A 25,353-nucleotide genomic window follows, 5' to 3' on the forward strand; every position below is an offset into this window, starting at 1 on the left:
TGTTGGCAACGTGTTACTTCTGACACTTGGGTCCTGTCCATTGTGGCCCATGGTTACAAGTTAATGTTTACAGATGCACCTCCTCTCTCTCTCCCTCCCCGTTGTTCTCCATGTTGTGATGTTATGTTGCACAATAATGTTATAGAGTTGGTTAACAAAGGTGCTGTCCGGGTGGTCAATGTCGCTGCTTCCCCGTGGGGATTTTACTCGAGGTACTTCCTTGTGGATAAGAAGGATGGAGGTTCCCGGCCCATTTTGGACCTTAGGGGCCTCAACAGCTATTTAAAGGTTGAGAAGTTTCGGATGCTGACCCTGGTACGGGTCATGGAGCTCCTAGAGGTGGGCGTCTGGTTAGCTATTCTAGACTTGAAAGACGCCTACTTCCACATCTCCATCTTTGAGGGCCACAGGAAGTATCTGCGGTTTGCCTATGGGGATTCTGTATATGAATATACGGTGTTGCCTTTTGGGCTGGCCTCTGCGCCCAGGGTCTTTACGAAGTGCATGGCCACTGTGGTGGCATACCTACGGTCCAGGGGGTGCTTTATCTACCCGTACCTGGATGATTGGCTCCTAGTGGGACCCTCAGCTGACTCTCTCCAGGGCCATATTGCCCTCACTTTGTCTGTACTGGCTGAGTTGGGCTTGGTGGTTAATAGGGATAAGTCCATCCTTACTCCGGGCACAGCCATTAGGTTTATTTGGGTTCATCTAGACTCACCACGGGGCAGAGCCTACCTGCCTCCAGATCGCCTGACCAGGCTTTCTTCCTTAGCCCGTCATTTCCTGCATAACCGTTACCAAACTGCCCTTTTGATCCAAACGTTATTGGGCCTTATGGCCTCCTCCACTGGGGTGGTTTTCTTTGCACGCCTGCATATGAGGCCTCTGCAAAACTGGTTCGTCCGGAGGTACAACCCCCTCACTATGGGCCAGCATCAGAAGTTCTCCATTCCCAGGGTGGTGCTGCGCTCTCTGGCCTGGTGGACTGTCCCTGGAAACCTGTCTGAGGGTTGTCCTTTCGGCCCCTTCCTAGCTGAGGTCACAGTTTATACCGATGCCTCCAACTTGGGATGGGGGGGGCGCTGTGGACAGCTTTCGGCTCAGGGCATCTGGTCCCCATCTGAGGCGTCCATGCATATCAACCTTCTTGAGCTTCGGGCGATCCGTTACTCCCTCGCTTCTTTTGCAGATGCCGTTCGGAACAGGAAGATTCAGGTCCTGTCGGACAATACCACGGCCTGCTACTATCTCAACAAGCAGGGGGGAACGGTCTCGCTCAAGCTCTGCAAGGAGGCAACGACTCTATGGAATTGGGCCGTGGCCAACAACGTCCTTCCCAGGGCCGTGCACATTGCCGGGGAGCTCAACACCTCGGCAGATGCGCTGAGCAGGGTGTTTCTGCCTCAGCACGAGTGGTCCCTAAACAGGGTCTACCTCGACCAGGTTTTCCGCACATGGGGCACGCCTTTGGTCGACCTCTTCGCCACTGCCCGCAACAAACAGGCCCCGCTGTTCTGCTCCCGGGCCGGCATTGGCCGCCACTCCCTAGGGGATGCCTTCCAAATACCTTGGTCCCCAGGGCTCTTTTATGCCTTCCCGCCCTTTCCGCTCCTGTACAAGGTTCTTTCCAGGGTCAGGGCCTACCGAACCCGCTGTATCCTCGTTGCCCCTCGGTGGCCTCGCCAGGATTGGTTCCCCCTTTTGCTCTCCCTGTCCCAGGGGCGATGCCTCCCCCTGCCTCACGCCCCGGACCTCTTAACCAGGGACGGGGTGTGGCATCACGATGTGGCTGTACTGAATCTGGCTGCCTGGCTTCTGGGCAACCGGGAATGAACCTCTCTTCTGGGGTGCTTGGGGTGATCTTGAATGCCCGGAAACCGTCCACCAGGTTGTCCTACCAGAGGAAGTGGTCACGTTTTTCCCGGTGGTTGGCCCCAAAGGGGGTTTCTCCCTTTAGTTGCCCGCTCCCTGTCATCCTGGACTACCTCCTGGATCTCTGCTCCCAGGGCCTTGCGTTTTCCAGTATTAAGGTCCACATGGCTGCAATCTCTGCCTTCCATGAGCAGATTGATGGGAAGACCGTTTTTACTCACTGGCTTTCCAAGCAGTTTCTGAAGGGCCTGTTCAAGACCTTCCCTCCTAGGGCCCATCCCATTCCACAATGGAGTCTCTCCCTGGTTCTCTCCCAACTGATGCTCCAGCCCTTTGAGCCTCTATCTTCCTGCCCCCTGCCTTTGCTCACTCAGAAGGTGGCTTTCCTGGTGGCAATCACGTCCTCTAGGCGTGTTGGGGAGCTGTCTGCCCTGCGGTGTGACCCTCCCTTTCTGCAGTTTTTCCCTGGTACTGTCATGCTCCACACTAGCATGGAGTTTCTGCCTAAGGTAGTCTCAAGGTTTCACCTACAGCAAAAGGTGTTCCTCCCTTCCTTTTTTCCAACGCCCTCATCCCCAGGGGAACGAGCACTACACACATTGGATGTAAAGCGTGCTTTATTGTTTTATTTGCACCGCACCAAATGTTTCAGGAAGTCTCCTGCCCTGTTTGTGTGTTACTCTGGCCCTCGCAAGGGCTCACCTGCTTCTGCCCAGTCCATCTCTCGCTGGATTGTGTCTACGATTAAACTTTGCTATCGGCATGCTGGAGTCCAGTGTCCCTTGTTGGTTACCGCTCATTCCACTCGAGCGCAAGCTGCTTCTGCTGCCTTCCTGCGAGGAGTGCCGCTCCAGGACGTCTGCCAAGCTGCGACATGGTCCTCTGCAGACATTTTCATCCGGCATTACTCTGTGGATGTGCATGCACGACGTGACTCGGCTGTTGGCACAGCTGTCCTACAGTCCTTGTTCAAGTAGACACTCACACCCGCCCCCATTGGTGAGATGCTAGTTACTCTCCCAATGTGGGGCTGCACAGAAGGACGAAGACGATAAACAGGGTTTCTCACCTGTAACTGTTGATCGTCGAGTCTCTTCTGTGCAGACACACATTCCCTCCCGCCTGCCCCGCTGTGAGTGTTTCGTTAATTTAGTTTCTCCGGCGGCTCAGGTGAACTGAGGGAATGCCGGGGACGTTCGGATATATATGCATTCAAAATTGGCGGGAACACCGGCGCGCATGCGCGGTGGATCCGAACGTCCCCCTCACATCTCTGGAAGCTAGAAAAATCTTTTCCGCGGCTGGCCTGCGCCTGCGCAGTCCCAATGTGTGTCTGCACAGAAGAGACTCGACGATCAACAGTTACAGGTGAGAAACCCTGTTTTTCATGGTATTATCATGGAGTCATTTATATCTAATTCACACTGTGAGAGTGTGTTATGAATGGAAGCAATGTATGGCATTATGTCTGAATAAGAACTTCTAAATCTGCACTTGCTTACATTTACAGTCATCCATCTATAAAAAAGAGACGCAAAATTTCTACATGGTTATCTGTAGCATGTATCTGCAAGTATGTTTTCCTTCATACAAGCAAGAAGATAGGTTAGTTACCCACTTGGTATAAAAGTTGGTAAATATTAGTTTATTTTTAAAGTTCTCAAGTATTTCAATCTGTTTGACAAGTGTCTCTTTTAAAGAAGTGTGAAGACAATGAGTGGGAAAATAAAAGGAAAAATTGCTAAAAGTCTCACTCTATTTTTAGAAATATTCTTTGATACAGTCAGCAAAAACAGACTATATTGTTTAAATTGGTAGAGAAGTAGATTTAATGGTAGCAGGGACAATGTTGCCACCTGTTTTCAACTGAAAGTTATGTCTTAATATGTCTTGTAATGAAAAGTGTTTGGTTTTAACCTCTTTTAATCTGGTGACACCTTTCTTTCTTTCTTTCTTTCTTTCTTTCTTTCTTTCTTTCTTTCTTTCTTTCTTTCTTTCTTTCTTTCTTTCTTTCTTTCTTTCAGACTGGTCTTTGCAAAGCTAAGGCTTTTAATGATAGCCATAGAATACAAGTCGGAAAAACGGGAAAGCAGGTATGTAACTGTCTACAAAAACTGACTGGTTTTCATAATGCACCTTGGATAATAATGGCCTGCTTAGATGTCTTCTCCCCATCCTACCCCTGAATGGGTTTTTCTACCTATGAACGCATTTTAATCCTCAGCCATTGCAACATCACTTTACACCAGCTCACATAACCTAATCAGATGGCTGCATCATCCTTTTCCTGATCCAGATTCCCATAATGTTGGTTAAAAAGAAGGATATTTTAATTTCGACTGCTTTTAAAGTCTTGCTTTTTACTTTGGGGATGGTTTTCTTCTATATACTTGATAAAAAAAATTGTCCAATTGAAATATTGGAATTTGGCTGTCAGAGGCGACAAATTCTTTTGCTTATTATTATTAACATTATTATTTTTATAGTGCCTTCAATGTGCATGGTACTTTCTGGAGCACAGCTTTGTGCCCCAAGGAACTTGCAATAAGGGACACAACAAAGAGGGGAGAGATAAGAGAGAGGGGGAAATAAGGGGAAGGATGCACAAATGGCCACTGTATCTGGATAAATAACATCATTTAACTACCTTAGCAGAAGCAGAGTAGGAAAAGGAAACGGCCCTGGAACATGCCAAACCAAGTGGTCCTTATGGTGCTACAAGCCAGGGCTGTAGGAGCCAATCAGCCCAGCCATTCCAACAATGGGCATTAGTTCATCCATTGGTCCAGGAGACGATGGGCGTGCTGACACAGATTACTGTTGCCAGTCACTGGAGCCAAGTGGCCCCTGAGGCTTTGGCAGAGGTGTTGGGACTTGGCTTTACTTACCCCTGGCTGCCAGTGATCCTCTAGGGCAGTGGCCCAGTGGGAAATTTCCCTTTCAGTTAGATAGCCAGTCTGCCCCTGTACCTTAGGTACGTAGATTTTAATCTATACCCAGGAATGTTACAGAAGAAGAGAGGTGCAAACATGGTTCTAATTTCCTTATGGATAGTGATGGTGTAATAATAATGCTAATTATTATTTCCCATTACCTCTTATATTATATAGTAAATTATCTTTATATATTGGTTCTTTACTGGTCCAGCATGATATTTCTCCAGGGCCAGATTTGTTCCTTGGCTGTAAACTAGAGAATAATGTGGACGAACCTCTAATCTTGGAGGAAGCCTCCTTAGACTGGAGGAAGACTTCATTCTTTGCCAAGCAAAGTAGTAGGATTCAGGCCTAACTCCCCAAAACAAAGTAGAAAAGGGGAAAAAGTTAATATTTGTAGAAATTGAATTCACATTCAATGATAATCATACAAATCCATATTGATAATAATGTGCCATAAAATTCATTTTGATCTGCCAAATGTGTTTCAACTGGGCAGGTTGCCTGAATGAACTTGTGAAACTCTTCACTTTGAAAAAAGAGAGCTTTTTTTAGGAAATGCAAACCGGCATGTCGTTGAAATGCTGCTGGCAAGTAAACACTGGATTTTTATGGCTCAAGAACGTTGTTGTCAATCAGTATTTTCTCTCTTGCTCTTTGTGATGTCAGAATGTGAATTTATCATGTTCAGTAGGTTTTAGCTGCATGCCCAGAGAGAACTTTACATGTGTAAAAGGGTATTATGTGCAGGATTCTATGCTGCACATAGTATACACCCTGCCCCTCTGCCTGAGAAAAGGAATTGTGATGAAACAATTGGCTTCTGGAATCTTGAAGGCCATTTTACAATTGACAGAAAGGCAGGGAGCCACATAAGGGGACAGTTGGGAGGAGCCGAGAGAAGGAGCAGCCTTCTCTGGACCTCACTGGAAGGACTGAAGGGCACAACCCAGGGCAACAGCGGTTATCAACAGGAAAGGTGAGAGAGGAAAGGAAATGGCACATACTTTCCCTCACCCCCCTCTTATTCTTCCGAGCCATGCTCATTTCCTACATGAGGAACACGCGCTCTTTCCCTACGTGGAGGGACCATGACCCTCTTTTAGAAACAGCCCCCAGATCTCTCTAATAATCTGCACATGGGTTTTTTTTTAATATTGTGGGTGTTTTCCAGTTTGTTTTCTTTTGAACAACTCAGTTCGGACTTCGGACTCTTTAAATTAATCGTTAATGCTATTGTTTTTGTATTCATATTTTTAAACCGTTAGATTAAATGAGAAACACAAATTTAACAGTAGTGTTCCCTTCTTCCATTTATGCTGAAATTACCAAAGAATGTACACCTCACCCAAAGGATCCTCCCTGCCCTATTTCAGACACATAGGGAAAGTATCCACATTTTACAGCCATTAAACTCCTTTGTTTCAGAGGGAGGTTATTGGGAATTCAAGGAAACAGGCAAACAGGCAGTGTTAAGATTAAAGTGATCAAGAGAGCTCTGATCCTTGTCATGCATCTCATCTAGATGGTCTGTTAGGTAGAGGTAGACAGGGAGTTCCAGCCAGCTTTTTGTTCTGTCTTGCCAAATTCTTCCCCACATAGCCTTTGTCCATGCAGGTCCCATGACCCCCAGCACAACCTTTTTGGATGGTCAAAGGACATCCCTCCAGCTATTTTCACCAGCAGAAGAGCTGGTTCGATCCAACCTAGGGTCATCAGTCAAGTTTCATAGCTGAGGGATTTGAACACAGGTCTCCCTGGTTCCAGGGCCAAATTTACAATCCCAGAAGACCCCTGAAGTGGCCCTTGATTGTTTTTGTCATTTAAATGCAACTGCAGGGGAGTGCTGGATTTTGTTAGCAAAGCAGCCCAGGAAAGCGGGTATCACCCTTCCAATGGGTCATTTTTCCTAATCAAAATAGCCCCCCAGGCTGCTTTCCAACCTTGCATAGGGATAACTGATCCATGGGTGGTTTTTTTCCCCCTGGGAGTGGAATAAGTATATAGGAAAGGGTTAAGCAGCCCTTCTCCCACATTATTGCTTAGATCAGAGTCAGGGGCCTCTATGATGGATCTTTCTGGAGACACTCTAGTTTGGCCCAAGTCCAGCCCTTTGTCTACAATGTTGGCTCTTGCCTAGAGAGGAGAAGAGGAGGTTATTTCCCAAAGAACTATAAAATGCATAGTTTGATTGTGATGTACAGCCAGTGTAGTATGGTGGTTAGAGTGTTGGACGAGGGTCTGGGAAATCCGTTCAAATCCCTACCCTGCCATGGAAGCTTGCTGGGTGACCTTGCACCAGTCACACACATTCATCTTCACAGAGTTGTTGTACAGATAAATGGAGAAGGGAAGAGTGTTTCAAGTTCCTTTGGGTCCCTCCTGAGGAGAAAAGTGGAGTATTAATAAGGTTGCCCATGTTGCAGCCTGCAACCCTGGGAGCATGTGGGGAGAGGGGAACAGCATGTCAACATCATGATGGCATGCTGATTTCACTTCAGGAGAAACATGGAAGTGATGTTATGACACCAGGTGAGAGGTGCTCTGGATTTGCCAACCCCCACCCCCCGCCAAGGTTAACCATAGAGTTTTTGGCAAATCCTAGAGCGTCCTGATGTCATGTCTGGATTTCGTCCCCACCCCTTCTTCCAACAGTGTTTCAGGTGCAACCCTGGGTATAAATGAAGTAAATAAATATATAAATAAATTTAAAGTTACTTCTCTGAATTAATCTTTTGAATGACCAGATTAGTGTTTGGAAGTTATGTAGCTATTGTTGACATGCAAATATGCTTCTGTTCCTAGGGCTTTTGCCTTTTCTTTGGTACCCTTTTCCTCATTCATAGTTGACATTCTCATTTCTTCAAGTGGTCTTCTAGTCTGATTGGCTCTGGTGACCCATTTTGTTTCATTTACACGGGTCTATCATCTCATCACATCAAGGAGAGCTTCATGATGTGATCAGCAAAAGCCATGTGGGTTACCACAACTAATAGCATAAAACAGCAATAAGAGTCAGTGAGCCTGATGGCTATGAGGCCAAAGCTTAAAAAGGAATATTGAGCCAGAAGAACAATGCTGGAAGAATGCCAATGCATTTGTAACGTGCTGAAAATTGGCAAAAAATGGAAAGTGTTTTTCGATACTTGTGAAAACAAACACAGACTGAAAACAAGATAAGTAATTTGGGTTATAACATACACTTTCCTTGGCACCTAATACTGGCCTTTATCGTCCTTTTTATTTATTATTTTATTCATGACATTTTTGTTTCACTCTTTTTTCTCATCTTCAGGACGATATATAGTTGTTCCCCCTCCATTTGATTGTTAAAATAATACTGTGAGGTCTGCTAGAATGAGATACAGTGCCTGATGCAAGGTCACCTGGTGAGCTTAATGGCAAAATGGAAATTTGATCCTGGATCTCATCAGCCTGACTCTGACATTCTAACCACTGGACCACTCTGTCTCTCTTGACCCATGTACATTCTCCTCCCAGCAACCATCAGATGGTGGTTAAACACAATCTTTCTGTACAGCAGCCATCTCAGAGAGACCCTACGAGGATTCTGCCAAATTTGTCACCATTTTTTTGAAAACTTGAAGTGGTGGGGGATTGTACTTCCAAACTGATTGATTTCCTATTTGGTACCTATTATTTCTTTTCTTCTTCAATTACTACTTAAAAACTCTGCTTGGAACAAAGTCATACATATGTTTGGTCCTACATATCTCCTGTAACCCTTGGCTGATGTATGATACGTAAAAAGGGTGTGTGTGTGATTTCCAGTGTTTGTCTTATTTTGTCAAATAATAAGACCTGTGTATTTCAAAGGTGCCTTTTTTTAAAAAAAAGCACAAATTTGAAAGGTTTTAAAAAGTTTTCTTCAATGATACATCCAAAACGTTTCCACTGAGCAGCCCTCTGACGCATTAGCAGATGTGAAGCCAGCTTTTGCTTTTGAGCAATTCTGCTCATTATTAGAATGACGAATGGGTGAGCAACGTTAAAAGCAAATGCTTACATAAGTTAATTTACTCATGTTGAAGAATCCAAGCTCTGATTCTTTGCTGTAATTTTTATTGCCATTTACTAACAAACATTAAAAATGGAGCTTCCCACATTCACACCTCATTAGTAAATGGGATAATCTGTCTTTCTTTTAAATTAATTGGGGTGATTTTATGAAATTCAGAGGGAGCTGAAATAAATCCGTCACCGCAAAACAGCACTGGAAACATGTCAATCGATGTTGCATCATAGAGAAGTCTCTTAGCCATTTGCAGTGCAGTCCAAAGCAGAGTTATATGTTTACAAACTCTCTGAAGTCAGTGGGCTTAGAAAGATGAAAATGCTTATGATTACACTAGATCCAAAGTAGGCATGGATGAATATTGATTTTGAATGCATTCCCTCTTTCCTAATAACTTTCTTCAGAGAGTCTGCTGAAATTTCTGAAAGAACTGTCCCATTCCACAATGCTTTGCCCTGGCTGTTCCTGCAGCTATTTTCCCTCCTCTTCCATTTTGCCAGCATCCTGCCTCCATTTTTCTCCCAAACTTGAAGCAGAGCAAGAACCTTACCACTAAGAAGTTTTCAGCACAAAGAACCCTAGGAACTTTAGTTTACCAGGATTCTTGGGACTAGCCTAGGGTTACCACAGGTCCCCTTACCCTTCTGGCGGGAGTTAGGGGACCCGGCACTCACCTTTTTCTTCTTCCAGGAAGTGACATCATCATGCAGGCCTGGGAGCATGTGCCCAATTCAGCCCATTTGAAGCTTAAATTGGCCCTGTGCAAAGTGTAGGAGTGCCACCCCTGAGTGCGCCCTGTAGGCCTTTCCCCCTGTCTTTCCCCTCCCTATTTGGGTTTCAAATGGCCCTGTGCAAGGCATGGGGGCACTCCCAGGCCTGCATGATGATGTCACTTCACGGAACTGATGTCATCGCACAGGCCTGACAGCAGGCGTGTACTTCACACCTGGCTGATTTGGGCTCTGAATTCCCGATTTTGGCCCTAGTTGGCCCCGTATGAAGCGCAGGAGCATTCTTGGACCTGCATGTTGACGTCACTCTGGGGCAAGACATCACACCACCTTGGGAGCATGGCCTGGAGGTCTGTTCCCTCACCTTTCCCCCCATTGGCCAGGTGAATGGTGGTTGAGGGTGGAGGGTGGGAATGGGAGATCCCCCCGCACCACTGGGGGAATGGCAACTCTACTTCCCTCCCTAATCCCCATGCTTTTCAGGCTCCAGCCCCAACTCTCCAGGAATTTCCTGGTACAGAGTTGGCACCTTTACTAATCACTCAGGATGCCCATTGGGACTTTTGATATGCCATATTGCAAGTCCGTTTCAAAAGCATTTTGCTATGAGACGTGGGGTGGGAGAGATGCTGCTCGGCAAAAAATGCAAGTCCAACCCCATGGGATGGACAATAGTTGTGTGTGTGTTTTTGTACCCTAGCCTAGCTATTTAAAATTTTCACGTGATCCGTAGAATTCAAAATAGAGCACAATAGTAAGAAGATCGGGACATCTAAACATTGCAAACATGGGATCAGTTTTAGACCGTTTATTTTTATAATACACCCTGGTATTTCATGGCTTAAGTCATTCAAAAGCTTGGAAGATTTAACTATATAGATACACAACATATAAACATATATAATATTAATTCACAGACTTCATATCACTTATTCATAAGTACTAATGAAATCCTTCTTCCTACCATTGTACATGGATTGTGGGTGTACATCTTGTGTCCGTAAGTACTGTCCTGGAGCCCACAAGTTAGTATTTTAGAAGAAACCATTTGTAGAGCATTAAACCAGATCTCTGGTGGTTATTATTTTGTCATGCATTGAATTATGGCAATATTTATCATTTAAATGCCTTCTCCCTAGAGTCCACATTAGTCACTGCTATCCTAGGCGAACTAGGTTGGATCCTACCAACTTCTTCGCTCAGTCTTTGCGCAGTTATTCCCCTTCCTCACTGTAGCTGTCATCCCATGTGGCTTTTGTCCTCATGGGTCTTTCAATCCCCAACATAGCTTTTATGGATGCCAAAAGAGCCCTCTCCTCCCCTTTTCGCCAGTTGAAAAGCTGATATGATGCTTACATTTCCCACCCAGCATGCTGCAGTCAATATACATCTTGATTTCTTTTCTGTCCCTCTGTGTTTTCTGTTCAAAGAGGTTTGTAGGTTTTTGAAATAGGACACAACCAAAATTCTGTCTCTCATGAGCAATGATTATCAAGTGTTATAACGTTGTCTGCACTGCTGAAATCAGTGGAACAAGAATATGTATTTAGGGGAAAGATTTTAATTAACCTTTTAGGGCCACTTCACACAATGTGAAGTATAACGCATGCACTTTGTATAATGTGTGCACTGGGAGTTCTGTAATTCCCAGGCATTTGTAGGCCTGATTCAGATGGTACCTCAGTGTGCAAAGAGGAGGATCTTTGACCTTTCACCCCGCACCATTTTCCCTCCTGAAATTGCCCTGAGAAGCCACTGTTTGCTCCACTAGGAAATGTGAGCGTAGGCATCATTACATATAAGTTTTCCCGCCCAATCTAGCAGCCATTTTAGGTCAGCACAATGGCATGCATCTCAGGCCCCTTCCATGCATGTCATGGTCCTGATTTGGTTTGATGTTGTGCGTGCCTGGGAAGCACAGAATGCCCAGCACATGTGATGCAAAGTTCTTGTGATGACCACAAGGTTTTTGTATTGTATGAATCAAGCAGGCTTCCCCCAAAGTGTATAGTAGTGTTCTGCAGTGTGGGTCACCTGGACCCACCTTTCTGAACTTTTCCAAAGTTTCTGGAAGCACTGAAGCCTCAAGAATGGCAGGAGTAAAAAAAGGAGAATGAAACATCCCATCTGAGAGCATCTTTAAAGAAAAGTTGATGAAAACTTTTGTTAAAAACTAGCTGTTCCAACACTGGAATGCAAAAACCAGTTTGTCCAACCCAAACCCTCTGTCCTCAGATACAGTTTTACTGTGTCCTTTTTTCATTGAAGAAAAGAGAATGGAAAGATGACCGGCATTCCTTCTCTCATGTACCCAGTGTTTTATGCCTTTGTTAAACTCTTTCCCTGTCTCTGCATTTTATTTGTTATCCTCATTTTCTGCAGAAAAACCTTTTTCTAAAAAAGAACCAAAATGTTGCAGCCTTCGGAGGATTTGAAATGAAAGGGTTTTTTTGCCTTTGTTTTGGTGTCAGTTGATTTTTTATTAAAGTGTTTGATTTGCAATTTTTTTCTTGTCGTTTGCAGAAGCCGAAAGCGGTATGCCCTCTTCGTTACCTTTCCTTCCAACCTCAGCCCTACCTTCACTCCTCCTAACTTCAGGACTAACCCCTTGCCAAGAATTCAGGAAGATAACACCATTGTCTATCTTTCTCTCAATATATATACATATATATTTATATCATTTTCTATATATACATGTCCATATGTACATATATATACATATATATGTATATTTATATATGAGCCCCCATCCCCCCAGTTTCAAAGAGGAGAGAGAACTCTATAGCAACAGTTTGTTTCTTTGTTGGTTCTTGTGACTCATGCACTAACTTCTTTGCAGGAAATATTTATAATGTATCATAAATATATATATATACATAAACAAAAAAAATTAGATACAAGTTTTAGCCTTTGTTTTACCACACTATGGGTGCATCAGGTTATTTCATTAGGAAAACTGTTTCACCTGTTCAACGCTCCCCCCCCCCATTTTATTTACCTTGTGTTGCAACAATGTCTGCTCCCCTGTCTATTAGCCTTTGTGCTGCCACATTGTCTTTGTATTCCTTCATGTCTTTATGGAGATATCCCTAGATTCCTCTTTCAGCATACATGTTCTGCACAGTACTTCATGTCCTTTTTCATTTTACCTTTCATTAATAACGGATGATTGCCTTGGTTTCTTTGGTTTATTATTATTTTTGATAGAACATTGGGTCAGATGGATTGAAATATGGTACACGCTTGATGCTACTATATCTCACATCCTTACACACCGGGTAGCTCTTTGGACTACATGTTCATATTCATTCCAACATAGGTGGTCATTGATTGGAACTTTTGAATGAGTTGGCTTCATCCCCCCTCCCCAACTTGTGCTGGCATGTTTTGCGTATTATTTTAGCACGCTGATATTCAGCGGTATTTCTAGCTTACATGCCATCCTGCTGTTTTGGATTTGAAATAAGTAAGGCATGAACTACCAAATCCCCTTCCTTTCTTAGTTTCTTTTCTTTTCTTTTTTTACTATTATGACCTTCTCAGGGTGCCCACCCTGGGATCTTTCTCATCCTCGACATGTTATTATTTCTTCTTGAACTGCACACCTCCACATTTGTTGTTTTTGTTTTTCTCTTCTCCTGTTTCTGTCATACCCCTCTGTACAGTGTGTAACATCCTTTCTTTTTAGTCCTTCTCTCCTGTGGATTTGGAGTAGATATGCGAAAAAAGAGAGGTAGCTTCCTGTCAGTTTGGCATTATTCATATGATCCAACTGCAGAGAAGTTACTGCAACACTTGGCATCTTCAAGGATCTGCAGTTGTTGCACCCTCTTGTTTGGCTTCTTGTTTTCCTGTAATTTTTAACCTAGTGATAAAGGCATGCTGAGCTATGTGAGAAATGTGTGTGGTTTAAAGAAAAAATGCACTGGCTTGCTCCCAGAATAAAATGGCATTATGTTGTGCTTATTCTCATTAATCTGATTCATGACCATGAGTAACAGATGATTTCAATGCTTGGGAACATACTGCATTCGACACCATTTTGCTTGCGTAAGTTTAGACATGTTCCTCTTAAAGCAACCAACACTGTGTAATCTGTGTTTCTTTTTGTTATCCAAGGGCTTTTACCCCTGGGAGCAAGCTCTTGTGATTGTCTGCTTTGGTGAAACTGGAGCTTCAGTATTCTGTAGCTTTAATGGAGCTGCCTTGCCTGTTGTCTGCATTCTCTTTCGTGTCTGTAGTGGAATTTTTCTGTGTAATATAAATATGTGGAATCTATATTAACATCAGTCAGAGGAAACCCAGAAGAAAGAAGCGGTAGCTGGGAGACACACAGCTCCCCAGTGAGATGTGTGCGCATGCCTTCCACATTGTTTGTCAATAAGAGCTGCAAAAATCCATGAAGATAAAAAAAAAGTCCATCTATAATTCATAGCTGCTCTAGTGACCAAATTTTTGTTTTAACTCGCTGTTTGCCACATTGCAACCTGTCTTTTCGTTTGGGCACAGCATGGATCCGAAAAGAAAAAACAACAACAACAGCCCACTTTTGTGATAACTAATCAAGAACATCCCATGTTTGCTAAATTAAATATGGCTATTACAATGCAATGGTGAATAATATCTTTTGTTGTGATCTTAATTGCATGGGGAATGGTACAGCACATCTACCGTATCATGGAAGTTATTTGTCATAGAGTTTTTGTCGCTCATCCAGTCAAATGTTTGGCTTTTGTCTTACACATGAATTCAAACTATACATACATAGGTATTATGTGTGTCTCAGTGCTCTTTATATGCCTAGACATACAGCATATGGATGTAGACTTAGCTATCTGGACATTTTACCAACCAAAGAGCCAGGAGTTGGCCTTCAACTGGGGATGCTTACTCTTGACCTAAAAGGTTCTTTTGTACCATCCCTAACTGCATGATAGAAGTTTAGCAGGTGTAATCTCTTTCTTTGCATTTCCTGCTTTGTCGATATCTTCCTACCATGCTCTACTCTAAGGCATAGCAATGCTATTTTACAAGCATCATGTCCCTGTATTCCCCACCACCACCCTTCGGAGGCTCTGGGTGGCTTACATGGGTCTCTTAGAGCCAAGCTACAAGTGACGAATGACACTTGAATGGCAAGTGAACAGACTCACGTGTATTCCTCCCTGTTCACTTGCACTCCACTTGCACTACACTTGATCACGTGGAGCGCAAGTGAACAGGGAGGAATACACGTGAGTCTGTTCACTTGCCGTTCAAGTGTCATTCGTCACTTGTAGCTTGGCCCTTAGTGTTTTTTTTGTCTGGGCACAGATGAAGTTTACAAGTTTTTCAGTCAGAAGATACTGGCAACTTTATCTTTAGTGAGTAGCTATTTACCAGTTTTGGCTTAGTATCACAACAATAGTTGAATGTCTTAAACAGAAGTTTCCATATTTAAAACTGTCTGGGGTCCGCAGCCTGGGGTCCGCAGCCCAGCCCCCGGACTAAAACCCACTTAATTTTTTTATACATCTCCCAACAGGTAGTTCCACAGACTCTAAACTGAGGCTTCAGGTCTGTGGTACTATTAGGCCATTTAGTTCATGCAGATGTATCTAGTGTTCTACCATGTGATCCTGCATGGCTAAGGGTAGGTTTGCATTTTCCCTCCGGCAGTAATGGCCCCCCCTCATCGCCATCGTCCTATTATAACATCCATGTGGTGCTGGGCCTTGTGAGGCATTCACCCCCAGTTGAACTTTATTGTTGCAACTCACCACATGTTTAGTCAATAGTTTACATGGGATCCAAGTATAAGTTGGATTCTTTCTGAAGACCCCATTTTCACATGGATTTCAACAAAGAACATCACTTAAGGTGGTTGAGGGAGAGCATCGTGTGGCTTGCCCACCATTTTATTAAACTTAACCCTGAAATCTCCCGTAATATTATTCCTCCTCTTACCATGTAAAAATACCATTTATTATCACTATTTCATTTAGAAGCAGGAAGCAGTTATTACTGCATTGTGGCCTCCACTGTAAATTAAAGCTCAAAGTATAATTTAAAAACCACACAATTCTAGGAATGTGTTTGGGAACCAATGAGCTGATAGCACATAAAGCACAAGGACAGCTGAGGGTTCCTTAACATGTTGCATTCTATAGGTGCCGGTACGTATAAGATTTTTTTTCTTAAATGCAGCCTGGAAAATGTGTAAATGAATCGACTTTTTTGGAAATGCATATATCTCTCATCAGAGAACTGCAGCTCTGTGTCACAAACCAGAGTTTGCTACCCTGTCCACACATTACATCTAATTCAAAATCAGGCCCCAGAGTGAACATCAAAAATCTACACAATAGGGCCAGGGACATATAGAGGGCTTTAAAAAAAAAACAAAGCAGATGCTCTACCACTGAGCCACCATCCCTCCCCAAACGTAGAAACTAAGGGTTCAAATAATGCCCCATTGCTTTTGGACTATCAAAGTGGCTTTGTTCTTATTTCTACTTCCAGTACTCTAGCCAATTAGTGCAAAAGTACTCATATGATTGACAGGAAAAGGAAGCAATGATGTCATGTCCGATACTTACCATTGTGTGTATTGACCTATAAAGGAGAAGGGGGCACATATCAGTGTGTACCTTCCACGTCAATTATATCAGTCATTTTGCTTCTGCAAGATATGGCCATATGAAAAATTGCAGGATATCTGAAAAGCACTCTCTACCTATCACCTTTGTTTCTGCACATACAGTGTGCTTTGGAATATCTTCAGTTCATTTGGAAGTATTCCAGATAACCAGATTAGTAGTAAAATTGATACTCTTTTGAATATTAGGTTTTAGTTATTCTGAAAAAATGGAACTAGGAGGCTGTACTGTGTCTAACCTGCACTGTTTTGTGCCATCTGTTCATACGTATGTGCTTGGACTGTCCTTTTATCTACTTCATCCCTTGAAAACATGTTTTCTGTTAAGTGCAAATCAGTTCCAGTTACAGGACGTCTTTCTACAAATATTGCATGGATGTTAGCTCTCCTCTAACTTAAGAGAACGACACATTTCCTAGAGATTTATTAAACTACTTTGCCATAGGAAATGAAAGAAGATCCAAAATAGTTCAGAGGATCCATTTTATTAGCCCATCTAAGATGATAGAGATAAAAGTAAAAAAAATGCCTAAAAGAGTAGAGGCGAGTATTATAAGAGAACATAATTTTTTAAAAAAGAAGGATTATCAGAAACCTTTGGGGTCCTATTTCTTATACTGGTAGTGAAAGATTTTGGAGAATTTGGTGTAGCCTGGAATTTAGGGCTATGCAGATCCAAACTAATTGTGAATTTGCCAGCCCAAGTGGAATTCTTGATGGTTGGAGTCAACAACACAACACAGTGCTATAGTAACAGCCAAACTCTCTGCGGCTGTTAATGCTGGGGAAATATCTCTTCCTCTTCATTAGAACAAGAAAATCTGGTTTCTCAGCCATGGGAGTTGGGATGCCATTGAGATGGGTGCTCAAGCAACACCCATGCTCATCATGAAGTTAGGATGCCACACTAGAGTAAGCTTTCCCAGCCTTTATCAGTGCTAACATGCTAAAACCCCTGGAGACTCACATATCTTAATCATTCCTGCAAGATTCTCTGTGCAAGAAAATACAGGGGACTCACTGCCTGCTTACCACAGTATATATATTTGTGTGTTACCATGTGGTAAATTGCTTGTCTCCAGCATCCTGCTGTGGGGAGGTTTACCAGTTCCTCACATTTCTGAGCAATTGAGATAAAATTCTCCTTCAATGTTGGCAGGGTGATGCATTCAGTTAATGAATTCAGTGGTTACATGCCTGCATTCTGTGATAAGTTGTCCTATGATCGTCAGTATTGACCCTATATCCCAGTGGCAATACTGTGTCCAAGATCCCTTGGTTAGCACAAGGTTTCTGCTGATGATTGCCTCAATTCCACACTAACCGAATGCCGGATTTTATCATCATGTATCAGATTCACAGAAATCAGCTCTCATAATGCATCCCTTTCAAACATAACTGATTTGATTTTCCAACAAAGATGAGTAATTTATTTTTATCCATTAGGTACATATGGAGAAGGGGTGTTAGGATGTGGGAATTATTAACCATTATACTCATTGTATGTTTTCTTTAGCAATGGTAACTGGTTGTCTTGTACCATTCCCCTTGAGTACATATATGTGTGTGTATTATACCATAAATAACGGAACATATACTCATAGGGGGCCCATTAATAATGTTCAGTTTTAACAGAAATTGACATCAATGGAAACATGTACCTTTAAATACGAGAAGAGGACTTTTTCAAGCAACTCTTTCTTGGAAATCATTTCCCTTTTCACTAATCATGATGATTTTGTCAACCTTTAATATAAAAGCAAGACTTCAAAACTTTTCTGGGGCTTGGTAGATTCCCCCCCCCCAATGCAAGATACAGAATGATTTAATATAAGACCTCGAAGTTAATGATATAACACCGGCCATCGTTTCTGATTTAACTTTTTAAAATACCTAATATATTTTATATTGATGCCCTGGTCAGATTTGAAACTCAGTAAAATTGTTTCTAGTTTTTTTTAAAAAAACATTCTGAGTAATGGGCCCCCTATAATGGAACAAAGCTTAAATGATTTCTTTGATTTCGTAATTGAAAAGCAGCATGATCTAATGGCATTATCTTCTTACGTGTGTTTTTTTATTTTAAAAAATGGGGTACTTTTGTTTGTTTGTTTCATCGGGCAGTATATTAATCAATCCTGGAAACCAAGTGAAGATTCAAGAGGGCACCTTAGGATTCTTCATTGCAAGCGATGCCAAAGAAGTAAAAAGGTAAGGATTTGTTTTGTCGAATTTAATTCACTAATTATGCCTTCTTCTCTTCTGCTTCAGTTAACATGATGTATACTATGCAACTTAAAGCCACCCCATATTGACCTTGCTGGCAAATGCTTAAAAAATGGTTCAGAATTTGCCCCCTGTGATGTCCTCTGTGTGTGATAATGGGATGGGGCAAACCCTCAGTATTCATACAGAGAGTCTCCAGTTGAGGATCCATTCCATTCGATGTACTGTTTCCAACAGTAGTTAGCCAGATTTCCTTGAGAAGCCTGCAGAAAGATCATAAGGAGAAATAGCTACTGTCCTCCCCAAGCCCTCCAGCTTCTTCCATTCATTGATACATTGCCCCTAAATATGGCTGTTTCATTTCGCTATCATAGCTATCAAGTCCTTAATATACCATGGAGAGGCGTAACCCTTTTTAAAAGAGCAAGATTCAAGACTAGTAGCATCTTAAAGACCAACAAGATGTCCAGAGTATAAGGGAGCTTTGACTTTTGAAAGCTTATACCCTGGACATCTTGAGTTTTATGGTGCTACCAGACTTGAACCTTGCTTTTCTACTGCAGACCAACATAGCTACCCGCCTGAATATACTTTTGAAAGCTTTATAAACTAGTTGCTGCAGCATCCAGTTGGTCCCATAGGTATATTTTCTGGGATCTTAAAAACCCTCAACTTGCAGGAATGTTGGTTTCATCTAATATCCACTTGCTGACACCACTGGCACTTGGTCCTGTGATAACCTTCTTCTCCTAAGACGTTGCCCAAAGCTTGCTAATTTAGTAAGAGGTCTTTTCCTCGTTCATACAATCCAGCACCTTTCTTAAAAGACAGTCTTTGGAAGAGCAGTAAGGCATTCGCTGCGAGGACTATATAAACTGGATCTCCGTCCAGCTTTTACATTTGAATAACCTGGTGTTTAATATATAGTTAACAGTGAACCAGGTTAGGCTTTTTTCCCTTTTAGAAAAAGCAACTAGTTAAGGCCAATTTAACGCATGTGCTCACACACATTATGCCCTACTTTTGACACTGTTTGTCCTATCGTTCAAATCTCTTGTTCCCAAGGTCATCGCCAGAAATTTTGTGAGGCGGGGAATGAATGTATGGGGGCGGAGCTAGTGAGCTCTCCCTCCTTCAGGTAATCCCAACCCACAAGTACCAACCGTCCTTTGCCAACTGTCATTTAGCTTCCAACTGAAAAGACTCGTCTCTTTCTCTCATCCAGTCCTGGATGATAAGCTCCGTTTCATCCAGTCAGAGCTAAGGGCCTTTTAAATTAATATTTATTATACAATAGAAAGGAAGCATTTTCAATGCTTTCTTCTCCTCAAGCTGCTCTTTTACCTTTTGGGGTTTCTTTCTCTTTCAAACATTCCTTATACACTCTTGTCACACTATAAAATCCACTTTCAAGACCTACAGTGTTATCTTTGTGTTGCCACAGTGGTTGATTGCCGTCACCACATCATTTGGCAGGGAATTCCCTAGATCGATGATGCATCGTGTGAAATAATACTTCATTTTTTCTGAACCTGCTGCTGATCAATTTCATCAGCTTCTAGAATTGCTAGAGGAAGAAAATCTCTCTCTGCCTACTTTCACTGTATCACTGAATGATATTATAAACCTCATGTAACCCATCATAAACTTGCATATACAGGTTTGGGGCTTTACAGGTAGTTAAAGGCAGTCACAAAATGCCACCTGTCTAACCTCTATTTATCTGGCAGAGAGCTCTGACCCAAATTCACACCAGGTCCTCTCGTTCCTCTTCCCAGAGGTTCCAACAGACAGGCAGCGAGCTCCCTATATTCACTACTCCTCACCTAGCTACTGCCTAGAGGTATTGAGAAAGGGAAGGATTAACTTCCCTCTATAATCCCTCTATAACTAAGTTAACTATTCAGTTAACTTAGGCCCATTGGTTGCGACCAAGATGTCTGTTGTTCATGTGTGTGTTTTATTTTTTCTTAGCCAATAACTTCAAACCATGCAGGGTTAAAACAGAATCAAGAGTAACTTTTATTTACAAGACTCAGGTCCTGTAGCACCTTAGAGATCAAGTAGATTTCCAGGGTGTGAGCTTTTGAGAGTTAAAGCTCCTTTCATCAGAAACATGAAGTGGAAGAGGGTAGGAGTTTTTAAAGTCCAGGAAGAGGGTGGGAGGGGTATTGCAAATTAGATAGTCAAGAAGCTGGCTATAATACATGTTGTATTAGCTGGATAGAATATGGATGCAAAGTATGTAAAATTAGCATCTGTAATGTGAAAAAAATCCTATGTCCTGATTCAGCCCTGGGGGATCCATTGTTCCAAATTTGCAAATAAACTCAATTTCAGAAATCTCACGTTGTAATTTTCATTTGAAGCGTCTCTGCTTGAGAATGGCTACTCTTAGGTCAGCAATGGAGTGGCCTGGCAGATTAAATGGTTCTCCCACAAGTTTTTGAATATTCTATTTTTTGGTATCAGATTAATGTCCTTTTGCAAAGTGACTGAGGTGTGTCTAATATAGAGAGTTGGGCATTGCAGACACTTGATGGCATATATAACATTGGAATGGATATGTGGACAGAGATTGCATCTTGGTTGGCATTCTCACTCATAAAAATGCACATCCCAACATGACACCTGATACCATCAAGTGTCAGTAATGCTCTTCAACTCTAAGCAGCTTCAAATTCTCTCTCTCTCTCTCTCTCTCTCTCTCTCTCTCTCTCTCTCTCTCTCTCTCTCTCTCTCTCTCTCTCTCACACACACACACACACACACACACACTCTGCCTTAATGGATTCCAACAGTCTCTAGCCCTAATATTCCAACAGCTTTCATTGGCTGTTTCCCAGGAGAGGCGGAGCTGAAACTATTCATGTTTGTCACACCTCATTTGCACACCCTTGTTGATGTGCAAATGATGTCATGCCTGAGCCTGGGGATCATTCTCCCAGTATGGTTATGCATGATTCACACTTTTGGAGAGAAGAAAGAATCATGCATCTCAGTTGATTAACTCTTCCATTTGTACACACAGTCCCCATGTTTTTCTCACACCCACTGGTGTGCTGCTGGACATGTGTGGCCAAATAACAGAACAGAGAGTCACACATTAGACCAGATTTTGGATTTGTATTGCTATATATGGAAATAGTCTTGGACATCCTGAAGAAGCAGGAACTGGAAGAAAGCCTCAATCCACACAGGAAACACTCAAGTTATTTTTCCCCACCCTTAGCCCAGCATTTCATCCCATCACCTCTTGCTTCAGAGTTGCAGTTATCACAAAGGTTTGGCCATCCCAACCTCTACTTTTGCAGCATCTCACCACACGATGTATTACATGCATTCATAGCCAAGAAGGCAGTTCAGACTGACCCATGGTCTATCATCATTGCATTGGGCCATCTAAAATGCGATGGTCCTGTGCTGATCTGAAGGTTTCCCCACAAATAAGGTGGTGGTGGTGGGGGGGGGGTTACTTTACACCCAGAGCAGTCCTCAGGTACTCAGGATAACAAGCAAAGAAAAACCAACATCTACACAGAAACAGCCCAGCAAAGACTGAGCATGCCCTTGCTTGCTAGGAGCTAGCAATGGAGGGGGGGAAATAGATAACAGAAGCAGGGAAGAAAAAATGGGCATATCAAATCCCTAACAGCTGATAGCATCTTAGAGCCTGTGAAGTGCTCACAGCCCTTTCCCAAATGCTGTCTTGCAACATAGCGAGGAGGTCAAAAGCACCATCGTCCCTGCACACCTTTCTTAGGTTTTGGCCTAGATCAGCAGGTTCCTGAGAGCCCTGAACCTCACCGGGCAGTGCTATAGGAGAGATGAGTCAAAGGGGAAATCTCCCAAGCATTTTCCCCAGCTGTGATATCTTGTTCTTCCCCTGCTTGTTCCAGCATATCTGATGATAAAGTCATAAACTGGTTGGAGTCTCTATACCTTCAGGGGGACTCAACATGTATGCAAAAAGATGAGTGAAAAGGAAAAAAGTTTTTAAAAAAACCCTTCAGAGCTTGATGCGACATCCATTTGGAAATGTGAACTGTGGAGGACAGCTGAAAGTCATTTTCAGAGGGAAGTGGGGAAATAGGCTTTTTCAAGCCCCTGAGTCTGTATAGAATCTTGGGGAGCCCCTCTGAGTTTGTGTGCGAGAGGAAGTTTCAAAATCCTCTCCCCTACCTCTGGACAGAACCCTTGCAAACCCCTAGCTTGTTCTCTCTAATAGCAAACATTGCGATTGAGTGGCTGTCATGAAGGAAGTATACCCCACACACAACCCTGGGCATACTAAAATATTATGTTGCAAATTCGGAAAAAAACCTCTCGCCCTCACAACAGCTTGACAAGGACTGAGTACGGCCATTGGCCTCAGAATGCTGAGAACACCAGAGAGCTTGTGAAAGGGGGGGGGGAGTGCCGAAGGAAGAAAATGCGCCTGACCGCACACACAAGCAGAAGTACTTTTATTTGCACAACAGTGTCTTAGAAACCAAAGCGATGTCTGAAAAGCGCCGGAGTTACCCAGATACCGCGCTTACAGAAATAATTACAGCTGTCCTGCATTTATTTCAAGACAACATCAAAATTCCTCCAGAACATTACACTAAGTGAAACTAAGTGGAACAAATGGACTTCTATATCCCTTTCTCAGAAATCGGGGGGCTTTGAGCCTGTGATACCCCATGCGAAGGCCAGGGTTTTTGTCTCTTTTGTGTTTGGATAATAGTCACTTTGGATTCTTCTTTCCAAGATGAAAGCCACTGATCTGACCCACCATGTCATATTTATTAACTGTTCCCCCAATTATTTTTGAGTTAAATTTATTAAAAGAAGCACGAACTTAAATCACCCAGCCTTGTGTTTGAAATTAATTGTCTTGTAGCAAACATTTCCTTCTTTAAATGTCTAAACCTTTCAAAAGATTAGAGGAAATTAGTGCTGGCATGTTTCATTAATTTGGCACTTGTAGGAAGGAGGAAATGTGGGACTAATTTCATTTGTATGGATTAAGAAATGTGTCAGTTTTTCCATTCTCTCTTCCTCTCCAGGGCATATTTTTACTGCAAGGCCTGTCACGATGACATCACAGATCCCAAAAGGATAAAAAAGTGTGGCTGCAAACGACGTAAGTAATGTGCCCGCTTCCTGGCCACGGTCTCCCTCTCAAAGTGCTGCTCAGCCATACAGACTGTCTTCTTTCTGCATTTTGTACAGTTGAAGAGAGAGGCTAGGAAATCTGCATATTACCAACCTGGTCAATAAGTGTAGTGGGTAATTCCGACTCATAAATATTGTAAAAATTACCTCACGCATATTTTGCTTGCGCCTGCATCATTGTTAAAACTTCTTTGGGGCCCAAGTTAACCATTCCAATAATTATCCCATTACATGTACATGTAAAAAATTATTATATTTAATATGTAATGTTTAGTTTATTTTCCACCACCCACTAGTACGCTTCATAGATAACTAATTTAGCTGTGTTGAAGCAGACCTCCACCCATGCAGTATGAAAATCCATTAATTGCCCTTGGTCTCCCTTGCCATAGGCAAAGGGGTCAAGTTTCATCAGTTCCTAAAGCAAGTATCAACTTTCAACCTCTTAATGATAGTAGCAATGAAATACTGAGATACTGAGGTGACACACAGCTTTGCTCTAGTCCTGATCCTTTTCAAATTCAGTAACTTGCTCTTGAGTCTAATTTTCCATGAATTTCTGTTCCTATCAATTATTTAAATAAGAGACTTTAGTGGTACCATAAGGACTAACAATTTGTTAGTCGCTAAGGTGCCCCAAGACTGGGGGTTATTTTTGCCTCAACAGACTAACACAGCTACCTCTCTGGACTAAAGTGGAGGAGAATTCCTGTCAAACATGTATGAAAATTATATTTTTTTCCTGTTTGAATTTATTTTTTGTTCATGGGCTCATCCACTGAGACAAAGCTCAGAGGAGCTCCCTGCTTCAGCCACGAGACGAGTCCTTTCATATAGTCTCCTTTCATGGCAATGCTACCATGCTCTGTGCTGCATGAGCCGCAGTCCCACCAGCTGATCTAGATCTTTGGCGTGGCAGCCACAGTTCTGGCTAGTGCCGTGCACTGGGGTAGTCATGTAGAGGCATATGATAACTTTCTCTCAACTGTTGAAAACCCTGTAGAAGCCCTTCATTCAGCAGTAGATTAAAAGTCAGCATTGCAGAGCGCTGTGGCACACCATTGGCAGTGCACACATTCATGTCCTTGTGTGGTACTAGTGGCTAGAAATCCATGAGAATCAGCCATATATTTTAGTCAAGGCTTACTGAACAACTCATTCCTGGCCACCCAGTTCTATTTTGACTAATGTGAGATGTATGGGAGAAAATCATCTCACAATACATAAAGTTCACCCTTGGAAGATCACCCTTTGGGTGAATTCATCATGTACAATCTTTTTATCAGGGCAGTCTTGCAGTTTGATAAGAATCCCATATTCCTTCCAGATCACATGTTCTTATCACACACAAACACACACATGATGAAATTGTGCTGATATCAGCTGATATCAGCCATTTTCATTTAAGTGGGCTTCATGTTTTTCTGTTGAATTCACGGTTCTACCATATCCTGAACAGAGTTACTATAAATGCCTTTTTATACAGTTAGAAGAATTTAATTATAAAGGTTTTTTTCCCCTGGACTGGAATTTTTCCTGGGCTGTACTTCCAGTTGCAGGTAAAGGTCAGGTCATAAGGTTGCATGTTCAAATGCCCCCTTGCAACAAAACTAACAGTGCAATCCTAAGCAGAATTACTCCAGTCTAAGCCCACTGAAATCAGTGGTCTTAGACTGGAATAACTCTGTTTAGGATTGCACTGTAAATGCCCCTGTAAATAGAGAACTATAACCAGCATAACTTTCTCCCTGA

General features: G+C 42.6%; 1 protein-coding gene across 3 annotated transcripts in view; it reads left to right on the forward strand.

Annotated features, from left to right (window-relative positions):
• KCNMA1 (potassium calcium-activated channel subfamily M alpha 1) overlaps window positions 1-25,353 on the forward strand; it is a 742,538-nt gene that overhangs the window by 547,325 nt on the left and 169,860 nt on the right. For all 3 annotated transcript variants that reach the window (XM_054982574.1, XM_054982573.1, XM_054982572.1), the window contains exons 16-18: window positions 3,900-3,968; window positions 18,340-18,426; window positions 23,493-23,569. In XM_054982574.1, the coding sequence (XP_054838549.1) occupies window positions 3,900-3,968; window positions 18,340-18,426; window positions 23,493-23,569 (233 nt within the window). The remainder of the gene's footprint in view (window positions 1-3,899; window positions 3,969-18,339; window positions 18,427-23,492; window positions 23,570-25,353) is intronic.

This window comes from Eublepharis macularius, chromosome 6 (assembly GCF_028583425.1).
Source record: "Eublepharis macularius isolate TG4126 chromosome 6, MPM_Emac_v1.0, whole genome shotgun sequence".
Taxonomy (NCBI): domain Eukaryota; kingdom Metazoa; phylum Chordata; class Lepidosauria; order Squamata; family Eublepharidae; genus Eublepharis; species Eublepharis macularius.